Here is a 24423-nt window from a genome sequence, read left to right as displayed (position 1 = left end):
TACGTAAAACAAGCACGTCATATTGCGAACCATCTGGAGGAACAGGTTGGGTAGTCATGAAGTCAAGCATGTTTAAAATTGTATGGTACAGTAGGCAGGCCTAAAGGCGATGCCACGAGTTTGGAAACGACTTTTGCGCCTCCATCTTTACCCTTATCCCAGCCGTACACCATCCCAACGAACGCAATTGGAATTTCTTCGTCGGGACAAGAACTGGCCGAGAGCTGAATTTTTCAACCCTACTCAACCATGTGTATCCATATACTACAACATCTCTGTGCCCATTTTTATGCTTTGTTTTGGTCTTTGGTCAAAACAAGACAAATTTATTTGGGGGGGTTCTGGGCGACGAAGGCGACACCCTTGGCGATGTTCTTCTTGAGGTCGGCGAAGCAGGCCTCGAGGAGCTTCTCCTCGGCGGCGTCGACCTTGCCGAGGGGCAGGATCTTTTCGACACCGTTGGGGCCGAGCTCGACCTTGGAGGAGAAGAAGTCGATGCCCTGGTCCTTGTAGAGGGGAGAGTCGACAAAGGTGGGCTCGACGACGCCCTTCTCGCCCTGGGCGGCGCGGAGGAGGGATTCGGCCATGCGGGCACCGGCGAAGGCCATGGAGAGGGTGGCGGAGCCGGCGCCGTCCTTGGCCTTGACGACCTCGTCACCGCCGAACTGGACGCGGTTGACGAGCTCGGCGTTGGAGCTCAGGTCGGGGTGGTTGCTCTGGGAGAAGAGGGGGACGATGGTGACGCCGGAGTGGCCGCCGACGACGGTGATGTTCTCGTCCTTGGGGTCGGAGCCCTTGATCTCGGAGACGAAGCGGGAGGCGCGGACGACGTCGAGGGTGGTGACGCCGAAGAGGCGCTTGGGGTTGTAGACGCCGCGGGCCTTGAAGACCTCGGAGACGATGGGGACGGTGGAGTTGACGGGGTTGGAGATGACGAGGATGTTGGCGTCGGGGCAGGACTCGGCGCAGGCCTTGGCGAGGTCACGGACGATGGAGGCGTTGGTGTTGAAGAGGTCGTCACGGGTCATGCCGGGCTTGCGGGGGACACCGGCGGGGATGAGGACGATCTCGGAGCCCTTGAGGGCGCTGGCGAGACCGGTGGCGGTGGGGTCGTAGCCCTTGACGTTGGACTTGGTGTTGACGTGGGAGATGTCAGCGGCGACACCTGGGGGAGAGCGAGAGTTAGTCAATTGGACGCGGCAACAACGGGGCTGAAGTGGCAGAGATCGTACCAGGTCCTCCGCGGATGTCGTAGAGGGCAAGCTCGGTGACCCTGGGGTTGAGCTTCATGAGCAGGGAGAGGGGCTGGCCAATACCGCCAGCGGCACCGAGGACGGTGACCTTGGAGAGCTGTTTGGAGGCATCATGTCAGCCATTGAGTCTATGCTTGGTGTTCCTGGAGGCACGTTTGTGGACCAGGCAGTGAGTGGTTCACGAAGCTTCAAGCTGTCTCCCTCTATGCCGCGCCCCGAGGTCGGCTTTTCGGAGTTTGGAGTGAGAGGCAAGCTGGCACCTTGGTGGATGCAGCGGAGCTATGTGTGTTCCAGCATAAAGAAAAAGATTGGGCGGTGCTTACGTTTCTCGCCGAAGCGGAGAACATGCGGCGCTGGACGAAAGACATGTTTGCGACGGAGGGGGAGGTGTTGGGTAGATGGTACAATTGGTAGATGGATGGGAGGGAAAGGAAGGGAAGACAGAGGAGAGGTTTAAAAAATTAGAGGCGCGCGAAATAAGTTGGCACGGCGAGGGACTGGACACCACACACACCACACCGGGACTGGAAGATGCGGCTTGGTTGCTTGTGTGGTGGGCGCAAAAAAAAGATGGGACGGTGCCGCCGGGCAGCCAGTTCCACTGCACGGCCACTGGACGCAGCTCAGTGGTTGTTGACTTGTTGTGGAGCAACAAGCTGGGAATGCGGTGACCTCGCTGGCCAACAATGCTGAGGTAATGAGTGGATCTAACCCCGATGTGGGGCTAGCGTCACGGGGTGCCGGAACACCCCGGGGAAACGCCGGAGATGGTACGTTCTTTTTCCTCAACTTCCTTGCCTTCTTCACCACCATCACCTCCCCCAACTCTCCCAGAGAGCCGGTGTCCGTCATCTTTCTCTGCTTATTCCCCGACATATGATCCCCGACTGTTCGCCGGCAGCCAGGCACTCAGAGATGATGCAAAGGAACCGTCGGATGGGGGGATGCGCGATCACGAGCACGTGCCCATCTACTGGTGCTGCAGCTGCATCTTGATAGCCAGCCCCCCCCCCCCATACATGGCGTTCCCTCGACCCGAGGTCAACCACAACAGCAGCAACTGGACAGCCCAGCTACTCCAATCTCCAATTGACCTCGGTGGACGGATCGACGCAAGCTGGCCTCATGTCTGCCACCTGTCCCGGGATGTCCCAGCATGCGTCGGAGAACATGTTACACTGTCGACGAGAACCGGCTTGCTTCATGTGAAGGCCTTCCCCGTCTCCGACGGCCTCGATTTTCGATTGTCGGATGCAACCAATGCCAGTGAAGAATTCAGCCAATGTCTCACCCGCGTATGCTACCTGCAAGCAGACACTTAATGCCCCTTCTCCAAAGAATTGTGTGAATCTCCGCTACCGGCGCCGTGTCCATGACCTCATGGCCCGTCTCTCGGGCCGCCCCTTGCAGCCGGGGTTCCGTCCGTCTCCGACTGGCACCTCCCGGTACACAGCGTTCCCCGGCATACAGCAGTAGCACATCAAACGTCCACCGACATGAGTTACGACTCGCGATACGTCGTGAAAGCGAGAGGCTATGGCATCATGTACAATGACTAAGCCTTCAAGCTGCAATGCTGAACTCGTAAGCGAAAGACGGAATCTACATCGTAGACAGACTTTGTGAGTCGTGCGCGGTATCATCGCGGGCGGTTCGTCTAGAGACCACCCGTTACTTCTCTACTAGAGCGACCACTGTTCCTAGCTAGTCTCCCAGTTTAAGTTGGGCTGTCGATCTGCTCGCGAGTTCAGACGACGCAACCTACTTCGCCTGTGAAAGCTGTGGCTGGCAGGTCCAATTGCAGAGCTTATCTTGCCCGATGAGGTAAACAGTGCTGGCAGCCTGGCGTGCTCTGAATATTGTTGCTATTTATGGCTGAGTAGGGCTTCAAGCAACTTTCTCAATCAATTTTTGGTGTTTTCGCTGCCCATAACCAAGCCCGCCGCCAGCAAGTTGAAAATGAGACAGCAAAACCAGCAATGACACGCCGAAGAGTCATTCGGCGAAGCCTTGGCGGGGTGGGTAAAGTAGCCGGTGACCCCACTAGACTTGTGCTGCTGTCATCGCGGGGGAGCTGTGGCGCTAGCTCCGGGAGCACCTGAACCAGAAAAAAGCCCCGCCAGTCAAATCCAGTTCCCTGGGGTCTCTTTCATTTCATCACCACTTTGATCGCTGCGACAGACATCACATCCCACGACATCAACTCCCCGACACACCACCTCGACGGCCGCCGCGACACAACTACGACCGCTGACATGTCGATAGCCCAGCTCTCCCGGCTTTTGCCTCTGCCGGAGGATGAGCTGAAGCAGATGCTCGACTATGCGTCCACCTTGTCCAAGGCCGAGGCCGCGGCGCATTTCAACGACCTGCTGGGCGACTCACCGCAAGCTGTCGAGTTCATTTCCTCGTTCAATTCTAGGCGAAAAGACATGAAGAAAGAACCCCCACCCGCAGCTGCATCGAATAGCTCTGGCCCTGCCGAGCCAGCGCCAAGGACGTCTGGACCGAAGAAGAAGAAGAAGCAGCCCAACATCCACACGCCAGTCGCGAGAAAGGTTGAGGCTTTCCCACCGCTCGCCGGTACTAGCTACACGAAGAAGGATTTAGAGGAAGACTACTACGGCGGCAAGAAGCCCAACCAAGCTGGGGAAGGGAGCGGCAGCGCATCAGCAAGCTTCAAGCAACAACCGCAGAAGAGCGCAACTCCGCCTCCACAACAGCAAAGGACTGCCGGAGGATACCTGATATCTGACGTCAAAGCGAAGCCAAAGTCAAATCCCGTGTCACGATCTTCGACACCGAAGCCGTCGACAAAACAAACTACAACAAAGATCTCGATTGCTGGCGGGACCCCCATGGCCGGCGCGTCGACAGCCCTGAACGACTTGGACGCAGCAATTCGCTCTCTAGAAATCACAACGAATCCTTCCCTGGGGGATGACCCGAAAGCCAGGAGATGCAACTGTGTGGCTACCAGACATCCGCTCCAGACTGCCGCCCCCAACTGCCTGTCCTGCGGCAAGGTGACTTGCGTCAAGGAAGGGCTAGGGCCATGCACCTACTGCGGCGCGCCTCTCTTGTCGTCAGAGGATGTGCAAGGGATGATCAAGGAGCTCAAGGCCGAGAGAGGGCGGGAGCGCATGGCGGTGGACCGCGAGGCTCACAAGCGTCCCGAAGTCAGCAAGAAGCCGGCGCCCTTCAGCCAGAACAAAATGTCCGATGCGGAAGCCAAGGCGCGGGAGCACCGCGATAAGCTGTTGAACTTCCAGGCCCAGAATGCGCGGAGAACGACGGTCAGAGACGAGGCAGCAGACTTTGACGTATCGGGGGCTATGGCCGGCGCGGGAGGCAACATCTGGTCGACGCCGGAGGAGAGAGCTCGGGAGCTCAAGAGACAACAGAAGGTTCTGCGCGAGATTGAATGGAACGCCAGGCCGGAGTACGAGAAGCGCCGGCAAGTCGTCAGTATTGACGTGGTTAAGGGCAAGGTGGTGAGGAAGATGGCGGCGGTAGAACGGCCAACGACGCCGGATGAAGAGGACGTTATTGTCCACGAGGATGTGGACGAGAATGCAGGCGTCGGGCAGCGGCAGGGCGGAGGAGGTGGTGCATTCAGCCACAACCCTTTGCTCGGGGCGCTGATCAAACCTGTGTGGGATGCCAAGGGCAAGGGCAGCCAGCTCGAGGGACGGAAGGATAGAAAGACACAGTGGAGGAGGGTACAGGACGATTTCAACGACAACGAAGCGGTGATTCTAGACGGAGGTGCCCACGGACATGCTGTCACGGCTGATGAGCCTGCCTGTGGCTGAGAGGGCAAGCTGGCAGAGGCTTGATACCGAATATTGATGGGCAGAGGGATAGACGGTTGGACCAGAACGTTTGATAGATGAGACGTCTAGTTAATTCTGGCATGAGGCGACATTCCCCAGCGTGTCATGACGGCGCAGAACAAGGCATTGTTAGAGGGTGGCGACGGTTGATTGCATGGAAATCAGGAGTAGCGGGTCAATGATAGACGAACAATAGACAAGACATGAGACATGCGGGTGCGGGTGCGGGTGCGTATAGCGGGGTGTAGTTCCTGCCCAGATTTGTACGACAGTGCTGGAAGGATTGGTCTTAACATGACCAGCAAGCAGGCAGGCCTTGGGCAGCAACACGGGGCAGTTCGCGATGGCTTCATTCTAGGAGACTAGACGCACGGCCGGTCGGATGATATCCAGCGGTTCTTGCGAGTTGATCCAATCATGGCGACTCTGGAGACCAGGAACAGCAGTCGATGGCGGGAAAAGCAAACATGGTCGTTGTCGTACATAAACTGGTGGGCAGCAGCGGTGAGGAGGGCACTGAAGGTCGAGTGTTGGGCGCAGAGGCGGTCCGTCGAGTGAGGGAAGGGCGAGGTACCGAGGTACATATTCGTGATGGCAGGTACGTATTTCACGTGACTACGTGTCTTTGACCTGCTGAGTCAGGCCGAGCGGCAGCCGGGCGTGTCGCAGGGCCGCAGTGCAGATGCGACTTTTTTTTTTTTTTTTTTCTCTCTCTTTGCCTTCTTTTTTGGTTTAGGGAGGTACCAACAGGTGTTGGGTGTCTGTCTTACGCAGCAGCAAAGGTGGTCTGCGGCTTCCAGGTTTCCTCCTCTGACAGCAGCCTCCCGAGTCCATCTTACCGCGTGACTCCGGCGTGCAGTTCCTTATGTTGCCTCACCTCCTCCTCGTCTGGGCAGTGGATGTTTGTTGTTGATACCGAGTAAATGAAGAGAGCCCCTCCCCGACCGAGGATTCCCCCAGCGGAGTGATTGACGTGGCTGGGGCTCTCCCGCCTTTTTTCCCTAGGTACCTTATCCACGGGGTCTTTAGCGAACCACACAGCGTTCTATAGCAGATTGAGACGAAGTGCGGTTTTTTAGGGGTCGTCGGTCGCTGCCAGAAGAAGAAGCTGGCCGTCCATTGTTCATTGTACCTTAGGGGCCCGAGGTGGGGACCCCGCTGTACCGTAGTACCGTACCTCAGGTATGTAGGTACCTTGCTGAGATGGAATGGAAAGCCGAGAGACACAGGCGACACAAAGCACGCCTGTGGGCAGAAAAACGCGACACAGCACCTTGAGTGAATGTGCAGACCGCGTAAACCGCTCTCCCCCCTGTCGAACCTACCCAATTGCCTCCCCCGCGCTTCCGTACCACCATCACTGGACCGACCTGTCTAGGCACCTGATAACTGAAGCGAGGGTGCCCTGAGTGACTGACTAGTTAGCTGGTACTCTGTACTCCCACCCGCGATAATAATCACTGCGGCGGCAATACAGGCACCTGGGCAGTGTGTGTGTGTGGTCACTGGTGTGTGTGTGTGACTGGCTTCGACCTCCCACGGCTTAGTGTCGTCCGCGTATGCAACCGCAGCCCACCGACACTTCCACACATCGCACATCCGCATCGTCGCAACCACCCGGCCTCCGTCTCCTCTCTTCTTCCTCCTCAATCTACAGCACCTCTCCGTCTCGTGCAGCTCTCACACGTCCGCTCCGGCCTCGCTGCCGTCTCTAGCTTCTATTACCGGCGCTGCCACCCGCCGCTGACACGTCTGCTCCAGTCGCGTCTGCCGACGACGCCTATTATTGTAACGACACAACATAACCCGGCGGCGCATGTCCAGTCTGCCCTGCCCGCCATGGACTCTGCCTCGATCCCTCCCCGGCTGGGACACCTGCTCGACTCCGACCGAGAACATTTCAAAATGCACCCAGGCCCAGCCGTGTCCGACGCGAGATCATTACCAGACAAAGCCGCTCGCCATGCACTGCCAGAGACCGCCCGCCTGCAGACCAAGTCGACCGACGCGCTTCCCACCGACGCCGCCAAATCAACCTCGGGCGACGCGACTGCGAACCACCACCACAACCACAACCATATCCACCGCAATCACCCACAACACCAACAACCAGACATCCCCGTCCCCCGACCCCTCTACACCTCGCACACACTAGAGGTCCAGCCAGCAACAACAAAGACACCAACTGCCTCCGTCGCGTCCTCCCAGGACTATCAATCTGGGCCCCGACCGGTCCCCTCCGCCCATTCGCAAGATTCAAACCCGTCCGCCGAGTCCGACACCGTGTTTACCCCGCCAGCGAGCCAAGGTGATATGCCAGGCGCGAATACCAACGGCCATAATTCCAGCCAGGAATCCCAGCTGCTCCAGCTGTCCCATATCGCCGCCGCCCAGGACAAGCTGCTTGAAAATGACGCTGCCGCAACATCGCGGAAACGCATGGCCGACGGCATGGTCAAGGAAGACACCTCTCCCGTCCGTATAGGTCATTCCAGGAACACGAGCACCGTAAGCACGGCCTCGACGACTGCCAGCAGTATCGGCGATGTAAGTTTACCCAGCATCACATACACCCAGAAACCTCATGTAGCTAACGCTTCGCAGTGGTCGAGCGACCTGAGGACGCGTCTCTCATACGCCATGCACAAGGTGAACCATGGCTGGCAATCTCGCTCGATAGACGAGGTCGAGTACATGGTCTCCCAGGCCGCCTCGCCCACCTCGAGCAATTCCACATTACATGGCCGTCAAGAGTCTTCGGCCAGCCCTCGCGCCAACATGGCCCGCTACGCACCTGCCAGTGCCGCCACGACGGCAAGCTCTGGCCCAAGCCCTGCTACGTATGAGTCCTTCTGGAAAGAAGGGCAAAGATCCAACCACACCTCGGCCTCGCCTCCAGCTCCTGTCCAGAATGGTCCAACGCTTGCTCCTCCCGCACCGATCCAACCTGCGCGATCTATGGCTTCTCAAAATCCTCGTCGTAATTCAAATCCACGCTACACTCCAACCCTCCTCTCGCACTCCCACAGCGCGTCACCCCACACGCCGGGCCAGCAAAACCTGGGCGCGACGCCAAATCAGAGGTTAGGAAGGACACCACTCATCGACCCTATTCTCTTCTCACCCCACCAAAACGTTAGAGAGCAGGACGCCATCGAGTCTCTCATCTTCATGAGCAGCCCCGGAAACTCAGCCAACATGAAGCACAACTACTCACAGTCCGTGGCCTCGGCCCTGCCCGGCCGCCACGCATTACCGGGCTCCCAACCACGCAAGAGCCTGCCTTCACAACGTCCGGTGCAGCAAAAACGCGTAGGTTTTGAAAAGAGCCCCAGTGGCATGACCACAGTAAGCGATATGGATGTCGACATGGACTCTCCTCAGTCTCGGGGCCCCATGAGGAGGCGAATCAATGGCAGCGCCAGCTTCTCTGCGGGCAGCACCTTGCGTCCACAACTGTCACTGCCCGCAGCACTAGGCAGTACCTCCCGGCCGCGACAGCGGCTAGCAGACGCCGATATCGAGCGCATGATTGACCAGGCTGCCCAGGCTGGCGATAGCTCGGATGACGATGAGGGCGAGATCCAGATCCCGTCAAGAAACAGACCAGAAGGCGCGGTCGGTGTCTGAGTATTTTTTTTATGTTCGTGTTCTGTTGGTCTACCGGCGACCATCCCCTGTTTCGATTGCATGGAACCCCTAGCTGTCATGGTGTAGGCCACCTCGTGAACAGTCTAGAGCGGATGATGATGACGACTTTTCTTCGTTTGGATACGTACAGTACATAGCTGCATACGGGGGCGCAGTCATGGATGGGGTAGGCTACTTCGTTACCAAGGCATTCTTCTTCGTCATTAGTCATCCTCGCACAAGGAGTGAGTTTATATGGGAGCATAGCATGTCATGTCACGCGCCGCCACGGCGCCAGTCTTGGGAGTTTTATATCTAGGATCTAATTGCATCGCATGGCCACGGCTGCATTCACATCTCATCAACGTGTGTCTACGCGAACACGGGGCGACCAGGTTTCACAGTTCAAGCGAGCTGAGAATATACTGATATCCAAATTCTGATTTTACAGGCGTTTATGACGCATTCAAGCTTTATTCTAAGCTGTTCTCGATCTACTGACAACAAAATCCGTACAGGTATATATGGTTTAAACCGTTCTCATCCCATCATAGTTATACAAGTTCATGAATCAAAACATCCCAAACACCAATCATTATGAAAACACTTATGTGGAGGGCTACTGTTTACCAGCCATGACCTCCATGGTGACCTCCATGGTGACCTCCGTGGTGACCATCTCCGTGATGACCCCCGTGTTGGCCATGGTGGCCGCCGTGGTGGGGAGGCTCATTGTGTCCCCTGTGCATCAGATTGCCAAGCATCCCTCCGAAGCCACCGGAGCTTTGGTGGCGGCCGTGATGCGGTGGGGGGCCGCCGTGGTGATGAGGGCCGTGGTGGGGAGGGCCGTAGTGAGGAGGAGGGGCCGGCGGCGGGCCGTGATGGTGGTGGTGGTGGTGGGCATGGTAAGGAGGCGGGGGAGGAGGAGGGGGAGCGCCGTAGTGATGGCTGCTGCTGTGGCTGCTGCTGTGGCTGCTGCTGTGGTGGTGGCTCCCGGAGATGCGGTGCTCGATCTTGTTCGCGATGACGGCGCCTCCGAGAGCGCCGGCGGCGGTGCCCAGCTTGCCGCCGCCGAGGAGCTTCTTGCCCGCGAACCCGCCGGCGGCTCCGCCTCCGATGGTGGAGAGAAGGCCGCGCTCGCCCTCCTTGCCGGTGCCGAGCTGGGCGTCGGAGCCCGGAGGACCGCCGCCGGTGCTGCGGGAGCGGGAGTGGTAGCCGTTGCCGAATTTGGAGCGGTTGGCCATGGCGGAGCGGGGGCGTTCGCCAAGGGGGACGTCGAGCTCGGGGTAGTAACCTGCTTGGTCTACGAGAGGGGTCGAGAGGTAGGTCTTTGAGGAGCGGGAGCCTGGGGTGTGGCTGTTGCGGCGGGAGCCGCCGTAGTAGTCGTTGGCTGACATGTAGGTTGTGTGTGTGGTGTGGTGTAAGTGTGTAAGTGGGTGGAGGTTGAGGTTGTATGTGTTGTTTCGACGAGGTGAAGGTCGTAATGGGGTATTTTGTATTGTTGCAAGGTGCTGTGAAACGAGACAGGTAGAAACAAGACCAAGGTACGGGGCAACCATCAACTTAAGTATTGCATGTCCATCAGCCCAGCGCAGGCCAAATCTTGCACGGATGGGCACGCAAAGCTTCGAGGACGATGGATCCCGGGCGGCGCTGGGGCGGAGGCTCGGCGTATTGCGTACCCTACCTTGCGCTGCGGCATACAACTTGCAAGGGAGCAAGGTTCCGTCGTCTTTGGGGGACCAACGTCCATCCCTTCACCGGGGGCGGCACCACATCCCCACAGTGTCATCCAGACAGGCGCTGGTACGCTTAAGTTGGATGTCACGCTCTGGTATTAGCAGTTCGCAGGTCTCCTCGGGAACGCCTGGAGTTAAGGGAAGCATGCAGCACGAGTACCGAGACAAGAGACGGTTACGATACCGAGTGGCCAATGTTGAGCAGTCACGAGGGCTCTGTCCTGGTTCTGCAAAGACGTCCTGTTTGCGCGTGGTGTTGGCTGCACGTCATGGTTACACAGTTTGTTCCCTCCCCCCAAACGGCAGCTAGAGGTTCGTGCAGTTGACAGCGACAGAGCACCCGTCCAACCATCCTCCCTCGCCGTTCATTCGTCGAACCTCGTAAGGCAGAGAGACAAGAGAGACAACGGGGGAGCAAGGGGCGGGAGATGCCCCCCACCCCGGCCGCTGTGGCTGCCCGCTGCCGCAGCTGCAGCAGTGCTTTTGAAGAAGTGCCAGGGTGATGAATGGGCGTTGGGCGAACTCGGCGGGGGGAATGCGAGATTCGATTTCCTCAACGGGTGGTGAGGCTTGGGGAGCGTTCGGGGGAGGCGGTGCGCTAAGCCCCACCCTGGTCGACCCCACCGCTCCAGCGTCGGCGGCATCGGCGTTACAGTTAGTGAAGGTAGTCGGCGAGTCCGGCCTACCGTACCTACCTTACGGTGGCATTAGGTGGTTTCTACGGAGTAATCCACCGGGACTGCCACGGCTTGCGTGTCGCTTGCCGTCTTTTCTACCAACATCAACAATCAACATCATCGTCACTGGGATCCATATTCAGGGCTGATGAAGCGCAGCGACGGCCAACCCCAACCCGCCTGAAAATGTCGTCACAAAATGAGGCTCGGTCTCAACCTTCAAGAGGCACCAGTTCGCGCGGTGCCCTGATCTGATCGTCATCACCCACACCCGGCTCGCATCTGCCGATTCCGCCCGTCTCTAGCCTTTCATCCCAGCTTTCACGGCCTCAACTCAGACGCATCCAAGCCACCGCTGTCGCAAACATGAACGCAATGTCCAATCCACCAGGGGAACAAACGAACCACGGTGCCCTACGCCCTCGCTTCGCTTCTCCACGGCCCAACCCGCCAAGACGGCCACGGCAGTCCCATGGATCGCGATATGCTTACCGGCATCATAAGTCATGACCAGCATGAGGCTGGTCCGATCTTTCAAATGAGCCGTCCCCGCTTCCTTCCAGAAACCCATTGAAACAATTTTTAGGTTGCTCGGATATGAAGATGGATTTCCTGCCAAAGAAGAAAGCAGGGAACATGGTCGCATTTGCTGGGGATCCCGCCACACTCCGCCGCCGCCGCGCCGGGACGGGAACGCCATCGCCCACATTCCCGAAGCCCCAAACTCCACGTCCGGAATCACGGCCTCGGTGCCCAGAAATCGTTCCTCGCAGATCGCGTCCTCCGCCAAGTTCACCACCGTGCCATTCGGTCCGACGCGCGGAGCATTTCCTTGGGTCTCGCAGCAAAGGGAACGGTTACCATCTCATAATGCCATGATTTTATTGCATACGTGATACGGAGAATTGCAACATTGCAATCTCAACTTTTCCATGCCTATTTTTGTTTGTTTTCTATCAAAACTGTTTTCCGGTCTCCAGATTACGACACAACCAAGGTGTCCTCCAGCCGGATGTCTCTGCTCGACGCCGCGACCTTGACGCCAAACGTCCCGGCCGGCACGATCCAGTTCTGGCTCCGCGTGTCCCAGTAGCTCAGGTCCTTGCGCCGGAGGATGAACGTCGCCGTGCCGGACTCGCCCGCCGCGAGCCTCAGCTTCTGGAACCCGCGCAGCTGCTTCGGCGGTGCCGCCGGCGCGCCGGACGGCAGTGTCACGTAGAGCTGCGCAACCTCGGCCCCGTCCACGGCTCCGCTGTTCGTCACCGTCGCCGTCACGGTGGCCACCTCTTCGAAGAGGTCGGCGCGCCCGCCGGGGACGACGTCGCCCACCGCAGGCCCGGACGACGCTGTCGAGGTGACGCTGATGCCCGAGTACGTGTAATTCGTGTAAGCTGTTTCCCGTGTCAGTGATGCTCTCAACGCTCTCAAGTGGGATGCGCCTCGACTTACACAGTCCGAAGCCAAACTCGAATCGCGGCTCAATGTTGGCCTGGTCAAAGTGGCGGTAGTCAATGTACAGACCCTCAGAGAAGTTGTCCTCGCTTCCCCTCGACACGGCAGTGCCGTAGTCGCCTGCCGCCTTGCCAATGGTGTAGGGCAGCTTTCCGTTGGGGTTCGTCGCGCCCCAGAGGATGTCCACGAGGGCGTTGCCGTTCTCCTGCGACGGCAGACCCGCCCACACGACGGCCTTGACGCCGGGCTGCGCCAGAATGCTCTCGAGGATGATGGGCCCGGTGCTGTGCACCACCACCACGACGTTCTGGTTCGCGGCCGCCACGGCGCGGACGAGCTCGTTGCCGTTGTGCCACGGGTCGAGGTTGTTGCGGTCGCCCTGGTTCCCGTCGACGGTGATGTACCCCTCGCCCGAGTCGGACGTGATGAAGACGAACGCGGCGTCCGCTCCGCCGGCCGCGGCGGCGCCCTGGGTCGCGTCGTCGGTGCTGCTGGTGGCGACCTCCGTGCCGTCCTGCGCCGCCCTCTCCTTGATGGCGTCGAGCGGCGCCACGACGTACGGATACTCGACCGTCCCGGAGCCCCAGCCCATCCCCAGCGACCCGACGTTGCAGCCGCGGTCGACGCACGCGTTGATGCCCTGCGGGTTGTTGACGGACGAGGACCCGATGACGGCGATCTTGCCCGGCGCCTTCAGGGGCAGCACCGCGCCGTCGTTCTTGAGCAGCACGATGCCGTCTCGGGCGACCGCGCGCACGTTCTCCTTGTGGTTTCCCTGGACATTGGCCGCGAAGTTGACGGCCGGGTATCCCTGGTCCTGGCCGAGGAGGTACCACGCCGCGAGGATACGACGGACAGCGTCATCCACCCTCGACTGCGCGACCTGGCCATTGTCGACGGCGCTCTGCAGCTGGGGGCCCCAGAGCACCGTGCCGCCGTTGAAGTCGCTGCCGGGCATCATCATGTCGAGTCCGCTGTTCGCGCCGCTGGCCGTGCCCGTGGACGCGGCCCAGTCCGTCATAACGTACCCCGGGAACCCGAGCTCCTGCTTGAGCAGCTTGTTCATGACGGCGTCGTTCTCGCACGCCCACGTCCCGTTGACCTTGTTGTACGAGCACATGACGGACGCCACGTTGGCCTTGACGGCCTCGGCGAACGGCCACAGGTACAGCTCGTGCATCGTCCGGTCGTCGACGTTGCTGCTGATCGTCTCGCGGCTGACCTCCTGCTCGTTGACAATGTAGTGCTTCGCCGTCGCCTGCACGCCTGCGGACTGCATCCCCTCGATGGTCGCGTGCGTCGCGACGCCCATGAGGTACGGGTCCGGCCCGAAGCCTTCCCAGTTGCGTCCCGCCGCGGGGATCTTGCCGAGCGCGCCGCACGCGGGGCCGAGCATGACGTGCACGCCGACGCCCCTCGCCTCGGCCGCCTTGTACGCGCCGCGCTGCCGGATGAGCTCGACGTCCCATGTCGACGCGGCCTGGATCCCGGGCGTGAAGGCCGTGACGCTCTCGGCGTAGCGCACGCCGAGTGGACCGTCCTGCAGGCAGAGCTGTGGGTAGTTGATGGACGACGCCGGGCTGGTGTTGCCCACGCAGGGCCCGTTGCCCCAGCCGACGCCCGAGACGATACCGATCTTTTCGCTCTGTGAGAGGCGCGGAAGGGCCGCTTCCGCTTTGGCGTAGGCTGCTTCCCACTCGGGGGAGCGCCGTGGCCCGGCTTCCTGCGCGCTGGCGAGGCCCGTTGCCGCAGCTAGAGCTGCGAGCTTGGAGAAGTGCATGGCGGGTGGTGTGTGTGTGTGCAAGTTGCAAGTTGCAGGACTGACTCTCTCTCAAGGTGGTCAGATCAATTGGGGGGCCCTCCGCGTGGGAAGAGAACACTTATACTCGCCGTCGAACCTTGAGAGCACTCTATGAGAATGAGGCCTTCCCCCGCGTGCTGCAAGGACGATCCGCCGTGTCCAATTTGTTCGAACCCCGCTGACAGTCCAGCCAAGATGCCGAGGGAGGAGACTGGCCGTCCATCCGGCAGAGACGGGAATTGCAGTTGTCTTATGATCTCATGACCCGCGGCGAGGACGACTTTGGTTCAGCAGGCAGGAAAACGCACCTGTCGACCCTTGCTCCGTCCATCTTGGCGCACTCTATTGTGAGGCGACACGTCGGCGGTCTGCTAATAACGGGCATGTCGGTAGTAGCATTCGCTGGGCTTGGTATTCGCTGCGGCATCCAATTGCTGATTACTGTTCGTCTGTTGTGAGAGTTCGTCCCCGCGCTGGGGAGGGTATCCATGTCATGCGGCAGATGACCCCTCCGATGCGGAATGGGGTATGAGATCGGCTCTGTGCCTGATGGTTGGATCGTTCTCGCCCATGTGACATTGACGGTAGAGAGCTTGGGTTGCATTCAAAATCTCTTGGGACATGGGGAAATTTTTGGAGAATAACCCAATTCAATATGAGGGGAAGTTAATATATTTCCCGCGAATGAATGGCCCCCAGCACGCCGTCTGCCGCATTTATGGTTAAACATCGGGCGGTCCTTTGCAGGACATGTCCAATCCGCGTCACCGCGGGTGAATTGCATGCTCGGAGCATGTTAAATGACGTTGCCAACTTAAACATATTAAACGCCGGGCCGCCGCACCACCACACCCCGCATCAGGGTGTCGATTACTTGGTTCCGGCGGTGTGGTGGCAATTGGCTCCCTTCCATGGCACGAAATTCCGATGCCGGGTGTTGACTTCCGCCTGAGGGTTCGTGAGAGTCCGAAAGGGGAAACTTAGTCACAAACATCAGGGTGTTTACTATTCATGAATGGCCTTGTCAACGCCTATTTTCTGGATGCTGTAGTCTTAAACTGACTACCTCTAACTCCTTAATAACGAATTACTGGCACTTGAGCTTTGTCGCGACTTGGTCAACCTCGTTGCTCCTCATATTCACATTGCCGTCTCAACTGTGTCACTGTCTCCTACGTCTTGAGCGATATCCATCCTGTTGTCACTCCTATTTTTCTCTTTGTCGTCGTATATGAACACTATTTCCTCGAATAGCAAACCCTTACCTTTCACATCTCCAACCATGGAGCTAATATCTTGGACGCCGTCGTTTCACCGCGCAGTCATATCGATGAGTCTGAGCTCCTCAAACGGTATTCTGATGTCCTCTTATAATGATTGCAGACTTGTAAAGCCCATCTGGAGTCTGACGGAATTACGTCCACCTCAATTTAGGAATAGCGTGGACAGACATAAAAGCCAGAAGGGACAAACACCCAAACTAGAGAGAAGGGCTAGAGTCACGAGTTTCGGAGTGTTGCATTCGCCGCTTCGGAGGCTCTCCATAAAAGATACGGGAACCTATTGGTTTAGACGCAGGATTCTCGCCAAAGTGCACATCTTCCTGTGAGCATCTGACCTTCCTACCTGGGATTGAGCTCTTACCTAAGGTAAGCTTTGTGAGACCCAGAGCCTCATGGTGCCGCTGATGTCCTCCAATATTACGCGGTCACTGTAGCACAACCTCATGTGGTTGCGAATGCAAGTAGCACCTAGGTGAAGTGTAATTTGATATATAGGGTCAGAGCAATACGAAGAAGATCGACCAATGTGTGTCTGTACCGAATTTGTCTCCAATGGCCTTGGTGTGGTAGTATTATAAGGATTTTCATGCTGCCAGTAGTCTCTGCACACCATCTTACGGCCAAAACGTCGAAGCCTTGTGAGGTTGTACAAAGTCGAATCAGTCCACCAGCTACGTATCATGGAAGGAAGCCTTATTACAGATGATTCTATAGTCAATTCCCCTCCTCACGCTTTTCAAGGGGAGACGCGGCTCAGCCTGATCAAGTATAAAACCCCAGTCTCCCTCCCCCTTGAAATTCCCGAGGGTATCTTCCAGACTCATCAACCTATTGTTTCACTACCCACTCTATATCAATCAACTTGACGCACAATTTTCAAGATGAAGATTACGGTACTCCCCATGGTATGGCTTGCTGCCACTGCTATGGCCCAGTGCGGCGTTCCGAATGGCGCAAGCTGCACTCAAGTCGGTCAAATCGCTTGCGAGTTCAATGGAGGCCATATGGTAGGTCACCCAGAGCATACTTTACCCTTCACTGCAATTTGAGATATTAGATGTTGTCATTAACGTGTGACCTTTCAAATGGTAGATGTATTGTAGCGAAAATAAGAAGTGGACTAAGGGCGCAGAGTGCACCAGTTCTGGGAAGAAATGTCTTTGTGAGACGGGGACTTGCTCTACTTAGGGAAGAGTCATTTCGTAGCTTGAAAACTCTCGGCAGCTTGAGCCAGTAGCATATTCCAAAGATGGATTCCTACGAGTTTAGTTACTGCTGGAAAGGCTGCTTGCTCTGAACTGATTTGCTGAAATGAAGGACCTACTGTTCCTCAGGACCTAGTAGCATGACCAAAAAGACTCTTACATCAGGTAGTTAATACACCATGCTACTTGTTCAGAAGCAAAAAAAAAAAAAAAAACTCACAACATCCCAAGTCGTAAAAGATAAATGACAAGTTGAAGGCATCTGATTGAAACACCAAAACTTGAAGATGCGGCCAGTGTGGATTGAACACACGACCTTCAGATTAAGTGATTGAAGTTGACTTCAGTCTGACGCTCTCCCAACTGAGCTATGTCCGCCACGATCTTCGTTGCGAAACCCGGCGAATGCGGAAACTAAGACCCAAGACATGCCAGGTGATCCACTTGCATCGAGAGCTAGGAAATTGACCGTTGCAAAGTAAATAGGCTCATAGATTTGCCTGCTCAAGAACACAAAGATCAGAGAACAAAAAAATTTCTTTTTCTTCTATTTTATTTTATTGATGAGGTATCAGCATACACTAGACTTCCCATCTTGTTCATCAAATGTGGATGTCAATTGCTCAGAAGAACACGGGCGCGCCCTTGAACTACAAACATCCCCACTGAACTCCAGCGGGCCATCGCTGTCCGCTGTCCGCTCATCTCATCTACGGCTAATAACGACCGAGGGCGCCTTCAACAGAAGAGTCACCAAGAATGAGTCAATAAAATAAAGACATTCGATATAATATGAAATTACCTATATTACTTGTTGTCTCAAAGTACTTGTGAGAAGCTTGAGTGTTCGGGGCGTTACATTGAGCACCGGTTCCATCAGAACCTTATCAGCATTGGATAGATCCTGGTAGCTTGACATGTCTCCCACTCAACTTCATCCTCAATTACAGCACGATAAGACGACCATGGGCGAATACATCATAGATGCAGACGAAGTTCAGACGTCATCTCTGACGTTTGGAAAGCCATTTCTCAAAGAGTTCCTTATTGACCCATCCTATCGCAACCTCAACCACGGTGAGATCACACGCAGCAACCCCTCACTTAGTCGGACCTGCATCGGCAAGATCATCGACTGACTTCACTCAGCATCATACGGTGGGATTCCACGACACATCCGAGATGCTCTACGATCCTACCAAGACCAAACAGAGGCTCGTCCTGACCCCTTCATCCGCTTCACTTACAACGAACACCTCAAAGAATCCCGTCAAGCCGCTGCGGACCTCCTCAATGCACCCCTCTCAACGGTCGTATTCGTCCCCAACGCCACGGTCGGCATCAACACCGTCCTCCGCAATCTCCCCTGGAACCCCGACGCCCGCGATGAGATTCTGTACTTCAACACAATCTACGGCGCCTGCGGCAAGACCATCGACTACATCGTCGACACCCGCAACGGCCTCGTCTCCCACCGCGGCATCACCCTGACGTACCCCCTCGAAGACGAGGAGATCATCGCCCAATTCCGGGCCGCCGTCGCCGCGAGCAAGGCAGCGGGCAAGCGCCCCCGCCTCTGCGTGTTCGACGTCGTCTCCAGCCTCCCGGGAGTCCGCTTCCCCTTCGAGGCCATGACGGCAGCGTGCCGCGAGCTGGGCGTGACCAGCCTCGTCGACGGCGCCCAGGGAATCGGCATGATCCCGATCGACCTGACGGCCCTCGACCCGGACTACTTCTTCACAAACTGCCACAAGTGGCTGCACGCCCCGCGCGGGAGCGCCGTCTTCTATGTGCCGGAGCGCAACCAGCACCTCATGGCCTCGACGGTGCCGACATCCCACGGCTACGTCCCGCGCTCCGGCGCCCTGCGGTTCAACCCGCTGCCCGCGAGCGCCGAGTCGCACTTTGTCGCCAACTTTGGGTACGTGGGCACCCTCGACAACAGCCCGTATCTGTGCGTCAAGGATGCCATCGAGTGGAGGAAGAGCGTCGGCGGAGAGGACAAGATTATCGAGTACACGTGGACGCTGGCCAGGGCAGGGGGCAAAAAGGCCGCTGCTATTCTCGGCACATTCATCATGGATAACAAGGCGGGCACGATGACAAAGTGCAGCTTGGTCAACGTGGCGCTGCCGATGGTGATGAGTGAGCATGCCGAGACCCCTTCGACCGGGCCGGACGGCACGGTTACGGTGCCGGAACTTCTGGCGTATCCCATTGTCGACTGGATGGTCGACATTTTGGTGCAGGAGTACCAGACTTTCGTCGCTCTATTCTGGCACAACGGGCGGTGGTACATGCGGTTGAGCGCGCAAGTCTACCTTGACGAGGAAGACTTTGAGTGGGCAGGTTATACATTGAAAGAGTTATGCAGCCGTGTTGGCAAACAAGAATACAAGCCCAAATCAGGATAGACACCACATCTTAATCACAAGTATCTCATCACAGGGAAAATTTAGAAGACAAGACGTATGATTTTCATCACGATGCCATTCATTTACTATGCCGGCTAGACAAGCCCAGAACATCTAAGCTAAACAAAAAATGGGGGCTTTACCATCGTCTTTTTGTCATTTGCTAAAAAAAAAAAAGGTGTTTCTCGGCTGTCGTCTCAGACGCTCATGACCACTGCGATTAACATGGCATGGAGAGCGACTATTAAGCCCCCCGTAGCAGCCACCCTCCGCTCACTCCCGGACGTCATCGTCGTCGAGCCGGCGTTGTTTGTGTTGATGTCCCTGGAGAAATCACTAGTGAATCCTTATGCCTTGAAAGAGAAAGAGAAATGAAGATGTGGTAGAGGATAGGTTTCGCTCGTGTTGTGTCTTTCGGTGGCAGGTGCTTACGCCGCTGCGCCAGCTGCGGGTGCCGCTTGTTGGCTGTTGACAATGTGCTCCGCCATGCCCAGAGACATGTTGCCACCGTTGAAGGCGACGAACTGCGACTTGAACATAATGTCTCCGTAGATCTGGAGCTTGGAAGTGGTTGCCTGGAGTCCACCGAAGCAAGCTGCGAAGGATCGAGGTTAGTATCGGGCGAAGACGCCGAGAGCATGAAAAATGGATAGCTTACTTTGAGCATCGACCTGAGCGAAGTTGATGTCGCTACCTTTGACACGGGCCATGTAGACACCGCCGATATCCATCATGAGGTCGGGAAGCTGAGCGTTGCAGGGGAAGGTCACACCACCGACGGTCTGGTCGTTCTGGGCGCCCTGGACTTGGGAGTAGTAGGCCTGGACCATGGGAGGGTTGGCCAAGATGAGGGTCGTTCCGGTGTCGGCAATGGCCTGAGCACCAGCGGTACCCTGCTGGACGGCACCGCCACCGACGGCGAACTTCTCGGAGGGGAATTGCCAGAACCCGCTGGTGGTGTTGACGGGGATCCAGGTCATCTGGCCGGTGAACTTGGTGTTGTCAATGCGACCGAACTCGTAGGCACCGACGGCCTTCTTGCGGAGGTCGGCAGTGAAGACAGGCTCAGCGAGACTGGGCATGACGTTGTCGAAGAAGGTCTTCTGCTTGTCAGGCTTGACGGTGTTCAGCTTGGAAAAGGCGAGACCCATGAGACCGTTGTTGGCGGTATCACGGACGAACTGCTGGGAGACGGCGGTGGCCATCTCGATGGCCTGCTTCTCGACAACAGCGCCACCGATCTCGACGCGGTCAGTACCGACCACACCCTGGGCACCGGAGCCGTCACCGTAGCGGATGCTGAAGGAGCTGCCCTGGATCATGGTGGCACCACCGGTACTCTTGGAAGGGTCGTACAGCTGGTGACCCTGTTGGGAGGCGGCATCAAGCATGGATGTGAAGACCCACAGGTCAGAAGAGCCGGAGTCGAAGTCGACGTTGACCTCCTGGCCGCCGATCTTGATGGGCGAAACGTACTCGACGTCGTTGCGGATCGGCGTGGCGGTGGTGAGTCCGGTTCCTGGCTGGCCAGCGGCGGCCGTCTGGTTGCTCGCGCCCGCGGCGAGAGACTTGAAGCCTTCCGCCTTGACGGGGGCTGCCGGTGCAGGGTTGGCGGCGGCCTGAGCATCCATGGCGTCCATGGCGTCGAGGAGGCCCTGGGGGATGGGCATGCTGTACTTTCGGTAGGCCTTGATCAGTTGTCTCGGTCCATTGTGGCCTTGGAAGTTCTCGTTGGGGACTCGGGGGACGAGGAAAGAACCGCGCTTCTGGAGAGTGCTGCGCTTGTCGACCGGGGAGGCGTCGGCCAGGGCGAGGAAGCCGAAGAAAAGGACCAACGTCCGCAATACAGATGGCTCCATGATGTCTCTTGTCTATCGTCCGTCACCAGGACACAACTCTTTACAAACTTGGGGGAGTGTAAGAAAAAGGGAAGAAACAGGCCACACCAGGCGGCTCGCGGTTGTCAAGGAAGGACGAGGGGCTATCACCAGGAGCCCTCAAGAATAAAGAGAAATTAAGAGTTCGCGAATGAATGGAACTGGTGACGGGAGTGGCCAAGAAGAGAAGAGTGACCCAAGACGAAAGAAAAGAAGAGGAAAAGTAGAGGTGGAAAGGCCGAGTTAATGTTCAAAGTAGGAAACTCAAGAGATGGCCACTGGGTGGCATGGGTTGCGAGGATTATACATGTTGCAAAAATGGGACGACGACGTCGTGCGCTCGTTGCTTGGAGCCTCCAGGCGGGCCAAGTCTCAAGTTGTGATGCCCTGGTCACAGATTGTCCCGGTCGACAAGGGCGTGCGCGTCCATGTCAGGCCGGGCAAGCCCTGGGAGGAAACGGATCTGGTGTTGGACCGGTCGAACTACTGCGAGGGCCTGACTGGAGGAGGGGCGAGGAACACACTGAGAGAGAAGAGGCGAAAGGGGTGTGCGCGCGCGTGTGTGTCTGCTTGGGATCAGGATCTCAGAGACAGCGGTGGTCGAAGTCCCTCCCGCCAGTCGGGATCCAAGACACGAGTTGCGGCAACGGGGTGGATCTGGCAGCATGTTTGGAATTCTGCGAATACGTCGAGGAGTAGATCGGTTGCAAGCAGGGGAGTCCCCTTACCCCACAGTGAGCCAAGCTGTGATCCAGAACAGGGATACCGGTCGATCGGTGCCGGGAGACTAGCGCAGGGGCTGTGGGTTGAGGGTGTGCGTGGGTGTGTAAGAGAAGGCAAGGGGGGGAGGGAGAAGGGACGTGTGTAGGTGTGTGTGTGTGTGTGTGTGTGTGGTTTGCCTCTAGGCATGCGTCTTCCTACTCACTAACACGACGCGGTTGTACTTGCGCTCGCTTTCTCTTTGGTTGTGAACCGTTGGAAGGTCTGAGTTGCCAAGGAATGTTGGTGCTTCGGATGTTAAAGTCTGCGAGACCGTGGAGGCCGTTTGTCAGTTGAGGTCTCATTTAGCTCAGTTCGAACCAATTAAGCGTTGATGCTTTGGCAGATTGGCTTGGCGACGTGATCCCGGCCCCTCTTCCTCTGTACTCATCTCCTCCGGTGAAGGTAGGATGAAGGCAACACCGCGGATTAGATGGGCGCCGGGGAAAAGAGCGACGGTAAGACGAAAGCGAGGCGCCTGTCAACATCAAATCCTCGGAGCCAGCGCCGTTGTTAGACCTAAACTAAGCCTTGCAATGCTAGATTGATTGCGTAGGCGTGGGCAAGTAGGCTAGCGTGCTGCTCGAGAGATCACAAGCGCCGTGGCGTAGGAGAAATCAAGCACTCGGGATCTGCTAGCCGGGCCGTTGCATTTTCTCCAGCCCTGCTGCAGATGGCCAGACAAGTTCCTGACCCCGTGTTCTCCACCGAGCGGCGTCGGCGAGCCGAGCAGAGTCGCTGGTGTTGTTGTTGTTCTGGATCAAGGGATCCAGAAGCCTGACCTTGACCTTAGTCCAGGTAAGCGAGGCTAAGCATTTAGACGACGTAACAGATAGATGTGTCCCACGAGGGTCTCCACAGGCTTTATTCCAATTAATTGACTGAGATGTCGAATTGGATGGATGCTGGATGCCTGCCTCGCAGGTGCGTGCTTAAGTCGACTTTGGGCTGCTTTTCTTTTCTTCAGATAAAACACCGACAAAGGCGGACGGCGGCGGATATCCGACGAGGAACGCGGAAGGAGGGAGGTAGGGGAGAAAAAGCGGTATTGATGCTATTCTTGGCGCTGCGTATTGGAACGGGCATCCCTCCTGCTGGTGAGGACGAACCGGGTTTCCACTTGTCGATGCGACTGCGACTGGAAAGGCAGTCCAGCCAAGTTCCCTTGGCGGTTGGAAACGAAAAGGCAAATGAGAGAGGAGAGGCAGTTTTCTGCGACGGGGGTGGACACAGCGTACGTCAGTTTCCAGTCGCAGCAGGGGAAGGGGATCGAGCGCGGGAGAGCGGCGACAGATGGGCGCGTTCGACGGAAGATTCCCATCCAGACGGTATCCCGGATTAATCTCGTCATTGGCCTTCTTGGCTGAGATGGTCGGTTGGTTCAATTACAGCCTTCGCAGTTGTTTCCGCTTGGCGTTTCAGCGATCCCCATGGTTGCTCTCCCGCCGCTAACAAAAGCCTCATGGTGCCTGGCTGGGTTTGGCTGGGCATGGGCAAACAGCGATGGAGGGCGAAAGCCAAGACTTGCGCGCCTGGGTCGCCAAGGGCGATCTATCCACGCCCCCATACGCTTGGCGTGCTAAGCTTTTGGTGTTGCGGAAGGGGGATACCGAACATTTTTAGGTCCCGACTACCAAATACTTGAGTGGTATTCGTGAATCGGACGAAAAGGAAACGAGCGTCGCTGCTGAACATGAAAGCCAAAACTGTCAGTGTTTGCGGGAACTCGGGGCTCTGTTCCCAGGTCACGCCAGGCACAGCACAGCCTCTGGGAAGCATCGTCGTTCTCGCAACCCGCCAGCCATGCCATGCAGCCACTCGATTGCCAGCACCATACAGGCAAGCCAGGTGACAGGCGCTTGGAGCAGCACGACTTGTGTCAAGCTACCGTCCAGGTTGGTGGGCTCCTCCTGAGTTCACGAGTTGAGCCCTCCCTTTGAGCCGTGTCCCCATCATCGAGTCCCGTTCTCATCTTCTTGCGGCGACCGTCGTCTCCTGAGAAGAAACCCCTTGAATGGTCTTTTGTCTTGGACAGGGAGCTTCAGGAGAGGCGACATGAAAGGGACAGGCAACTCGGCAACTCACTGACAGTCTGCTGACGCAGGACCCGGATAAACGGCCTCTTCGGCCATCGTTTGGAACGTTTGGAAGCAGCGTCGTCGTAGCCCTGGGTGAGGGTCCCTTCGGAGACGGCACCAGGTGCAGCGAGACCCAATCGGTCGATGGTGGCCAGAGGCGTCTGGGTCTCTCCAAGTTCGCGGGCGGTTGATGGTGCTGCTGCAGCAGAGATGCAAATCCATTATCCACATCATCCAACATGGATGCAATGGCAACGCCTAGTTGGAGGCCGCGGCCAGGCCGGGTGGGGAGGTACTGTGTGTGTCCCTCTCTGGTCGACGTCCCCAAGTGGACAGGCTGACAGGCCCTGAAACGGTCCACTGAACATTCTGAGACAGCGCTGTGCGGCGGAATCCCAGTCACTTCGCCCTTCCGAGCC

The 24423-nt window shown here is 57.4% G+C and overlaps 7 protein-coding genes across 7 annotated transcripts; 3 read left to right on the top strand and 4 right to left on the bottom strand.

Annotated features, from left to right (window-relative positions):
- Nucleotides 1-326: 326 nt before the first annotated feature.
- CGCA056_v005831 (malate dehydrogenase) lies at nt 327-1621 on the bottom strand (the record flags this gene model as incomplete). The annotated part of the gene is made up of 3 exons (XM_037321082.1): nt 327-1165; nt 1233-1350; nt 1577-1621. 3 exons carry the CDS (start codon nt 1619-1621, stop codon nt 327-329), a joined length of 1002 nt encoding a protein of 333 aa, XP_037182057.1.
- A 1887-nt stretch (nt 1622-3508) lies between these two features.
- Nucleotides 3509-5068, top strand: CGCA056_v005830 (Uncharacterized protein; the record flags this gene model as incomplete). Its single annotated transcript, XM_037321081.1, has 1 exon — nt 3509-5068. One exon carries the CDS (start codon nt 3509-3511, stop codon nt 5066-5068), a length of 1560 nt encoding a protein of 519 aa, XP_037182058.1.
- Nucleotides 5069-6928: 1860 nt separating this feature from the next.
- CGCA056_v005829 (uncharacterized protein) lies at nt 6929-8719 on the top strand (the record flags this gene model as incomplete). The annotated part of the gene is made up of 2 exons (XM_037321080.1): nt 6929-7636; nt 7694-8719. The coding sequence occupies 2 exons, from the start codon at nt 6929-6931 to the stop codon at nt 8717-8719; spliced, it is 1734 nt and encodes a 577-aa protein (XP_037181112.1).
- Nucleotides 8720-9345: 626 nt separating this feature from the next.
- CGCA056_v005828 (Uncharacterized protein) lies at nt 9346-10116 on the bottom strand (the record flags this gene model as incomplete). The annotated part of the gene is made up of 1 exon (XM_037321079.1): nt 9346-10116. The coding sequence occupies one exon, from the start codon at nt 10114-10116 to the stop codon at nt 9346-9348; it is 771 nt and encodes a 256-aa protein (XP_037181111.1).
- Nucleotides 10117-12116: 2000 nt separating this feature from the next.
- Nucleotides 12117-14367, bottom strand: cel3A (Beta-glucosidase cel3A; the record flags this gene model as incomplete). Its single annotated transcript, XM_037321078.1, has 2 exons — nt 12117-12526; nt 12585-14367. The coding sequence occupies 2 exons, from the start codon at nt 14365-14367 to the stop codon at nt 12117-12119; spliced, it is 2193 nt and encodes a 730-aa protein (XP_037181109.1).
- Nucleotides 14368-17841: 3474 nt separating this feature from the next.
- Nucleotides 17842-19290, top strand: egt-2 (Hercynylcysteine sulfoxide lyase; the record flags this gene model as incomplete). Its single annotated transcript, XM_037321077.1, has 2 exons — nt 17842-17953; nt 18026-19290. The coding sequence occupies 2 exons, from the start codon at nt 17842-17844 to the stop codon at nt 19288-19290; spliced, it is 1377 nt and encodes a 458-aa protein (XP_037181108.1).
- Nucleotides 19291-19718: 428 nt separating this feature from the next.
- CGCA056_v005825 (putative aspergillopepsin A-like aspartic endopeptidase) lies at nt 19719-21149 on the bottom strand (the record flags this gene model as incomplete). Its single annotated transcript, XM_037321076.1, has 2 exons — nt 19719-19885; nt 19949-21149. The coding sequence occupies 2 exons, from the start codon at nt 21147-21149 to the stop codon at nt 19719-19721; spliced, it is 1368 nt and encodes a 455-aa protein (XP_037181317.1).
- Nucleotides 21150-24423: the final 3274 nt, after the last annotated feature.

This window comes from Colletotrichum aenigma, assembly GCF_013390185.1.
Source record: "Colletotrichum aenigma strain Cg56 chromosome Unknown KSG_Cg56_contig03, whole genome shotgun sequence".
In the NCBI taxonomy this organism is placed as follows: Eukaryota; Fungi; Ascomycota; class Sordariomycetes; order Glomerellales; family Glomerellaceae; genus Colletotrichum; species Colletotrichum aenigma.
Note: the sequence above shows the minus strand (reverse complement) of the source record. Positions and strands in the feature narration are given on the sequence as shown.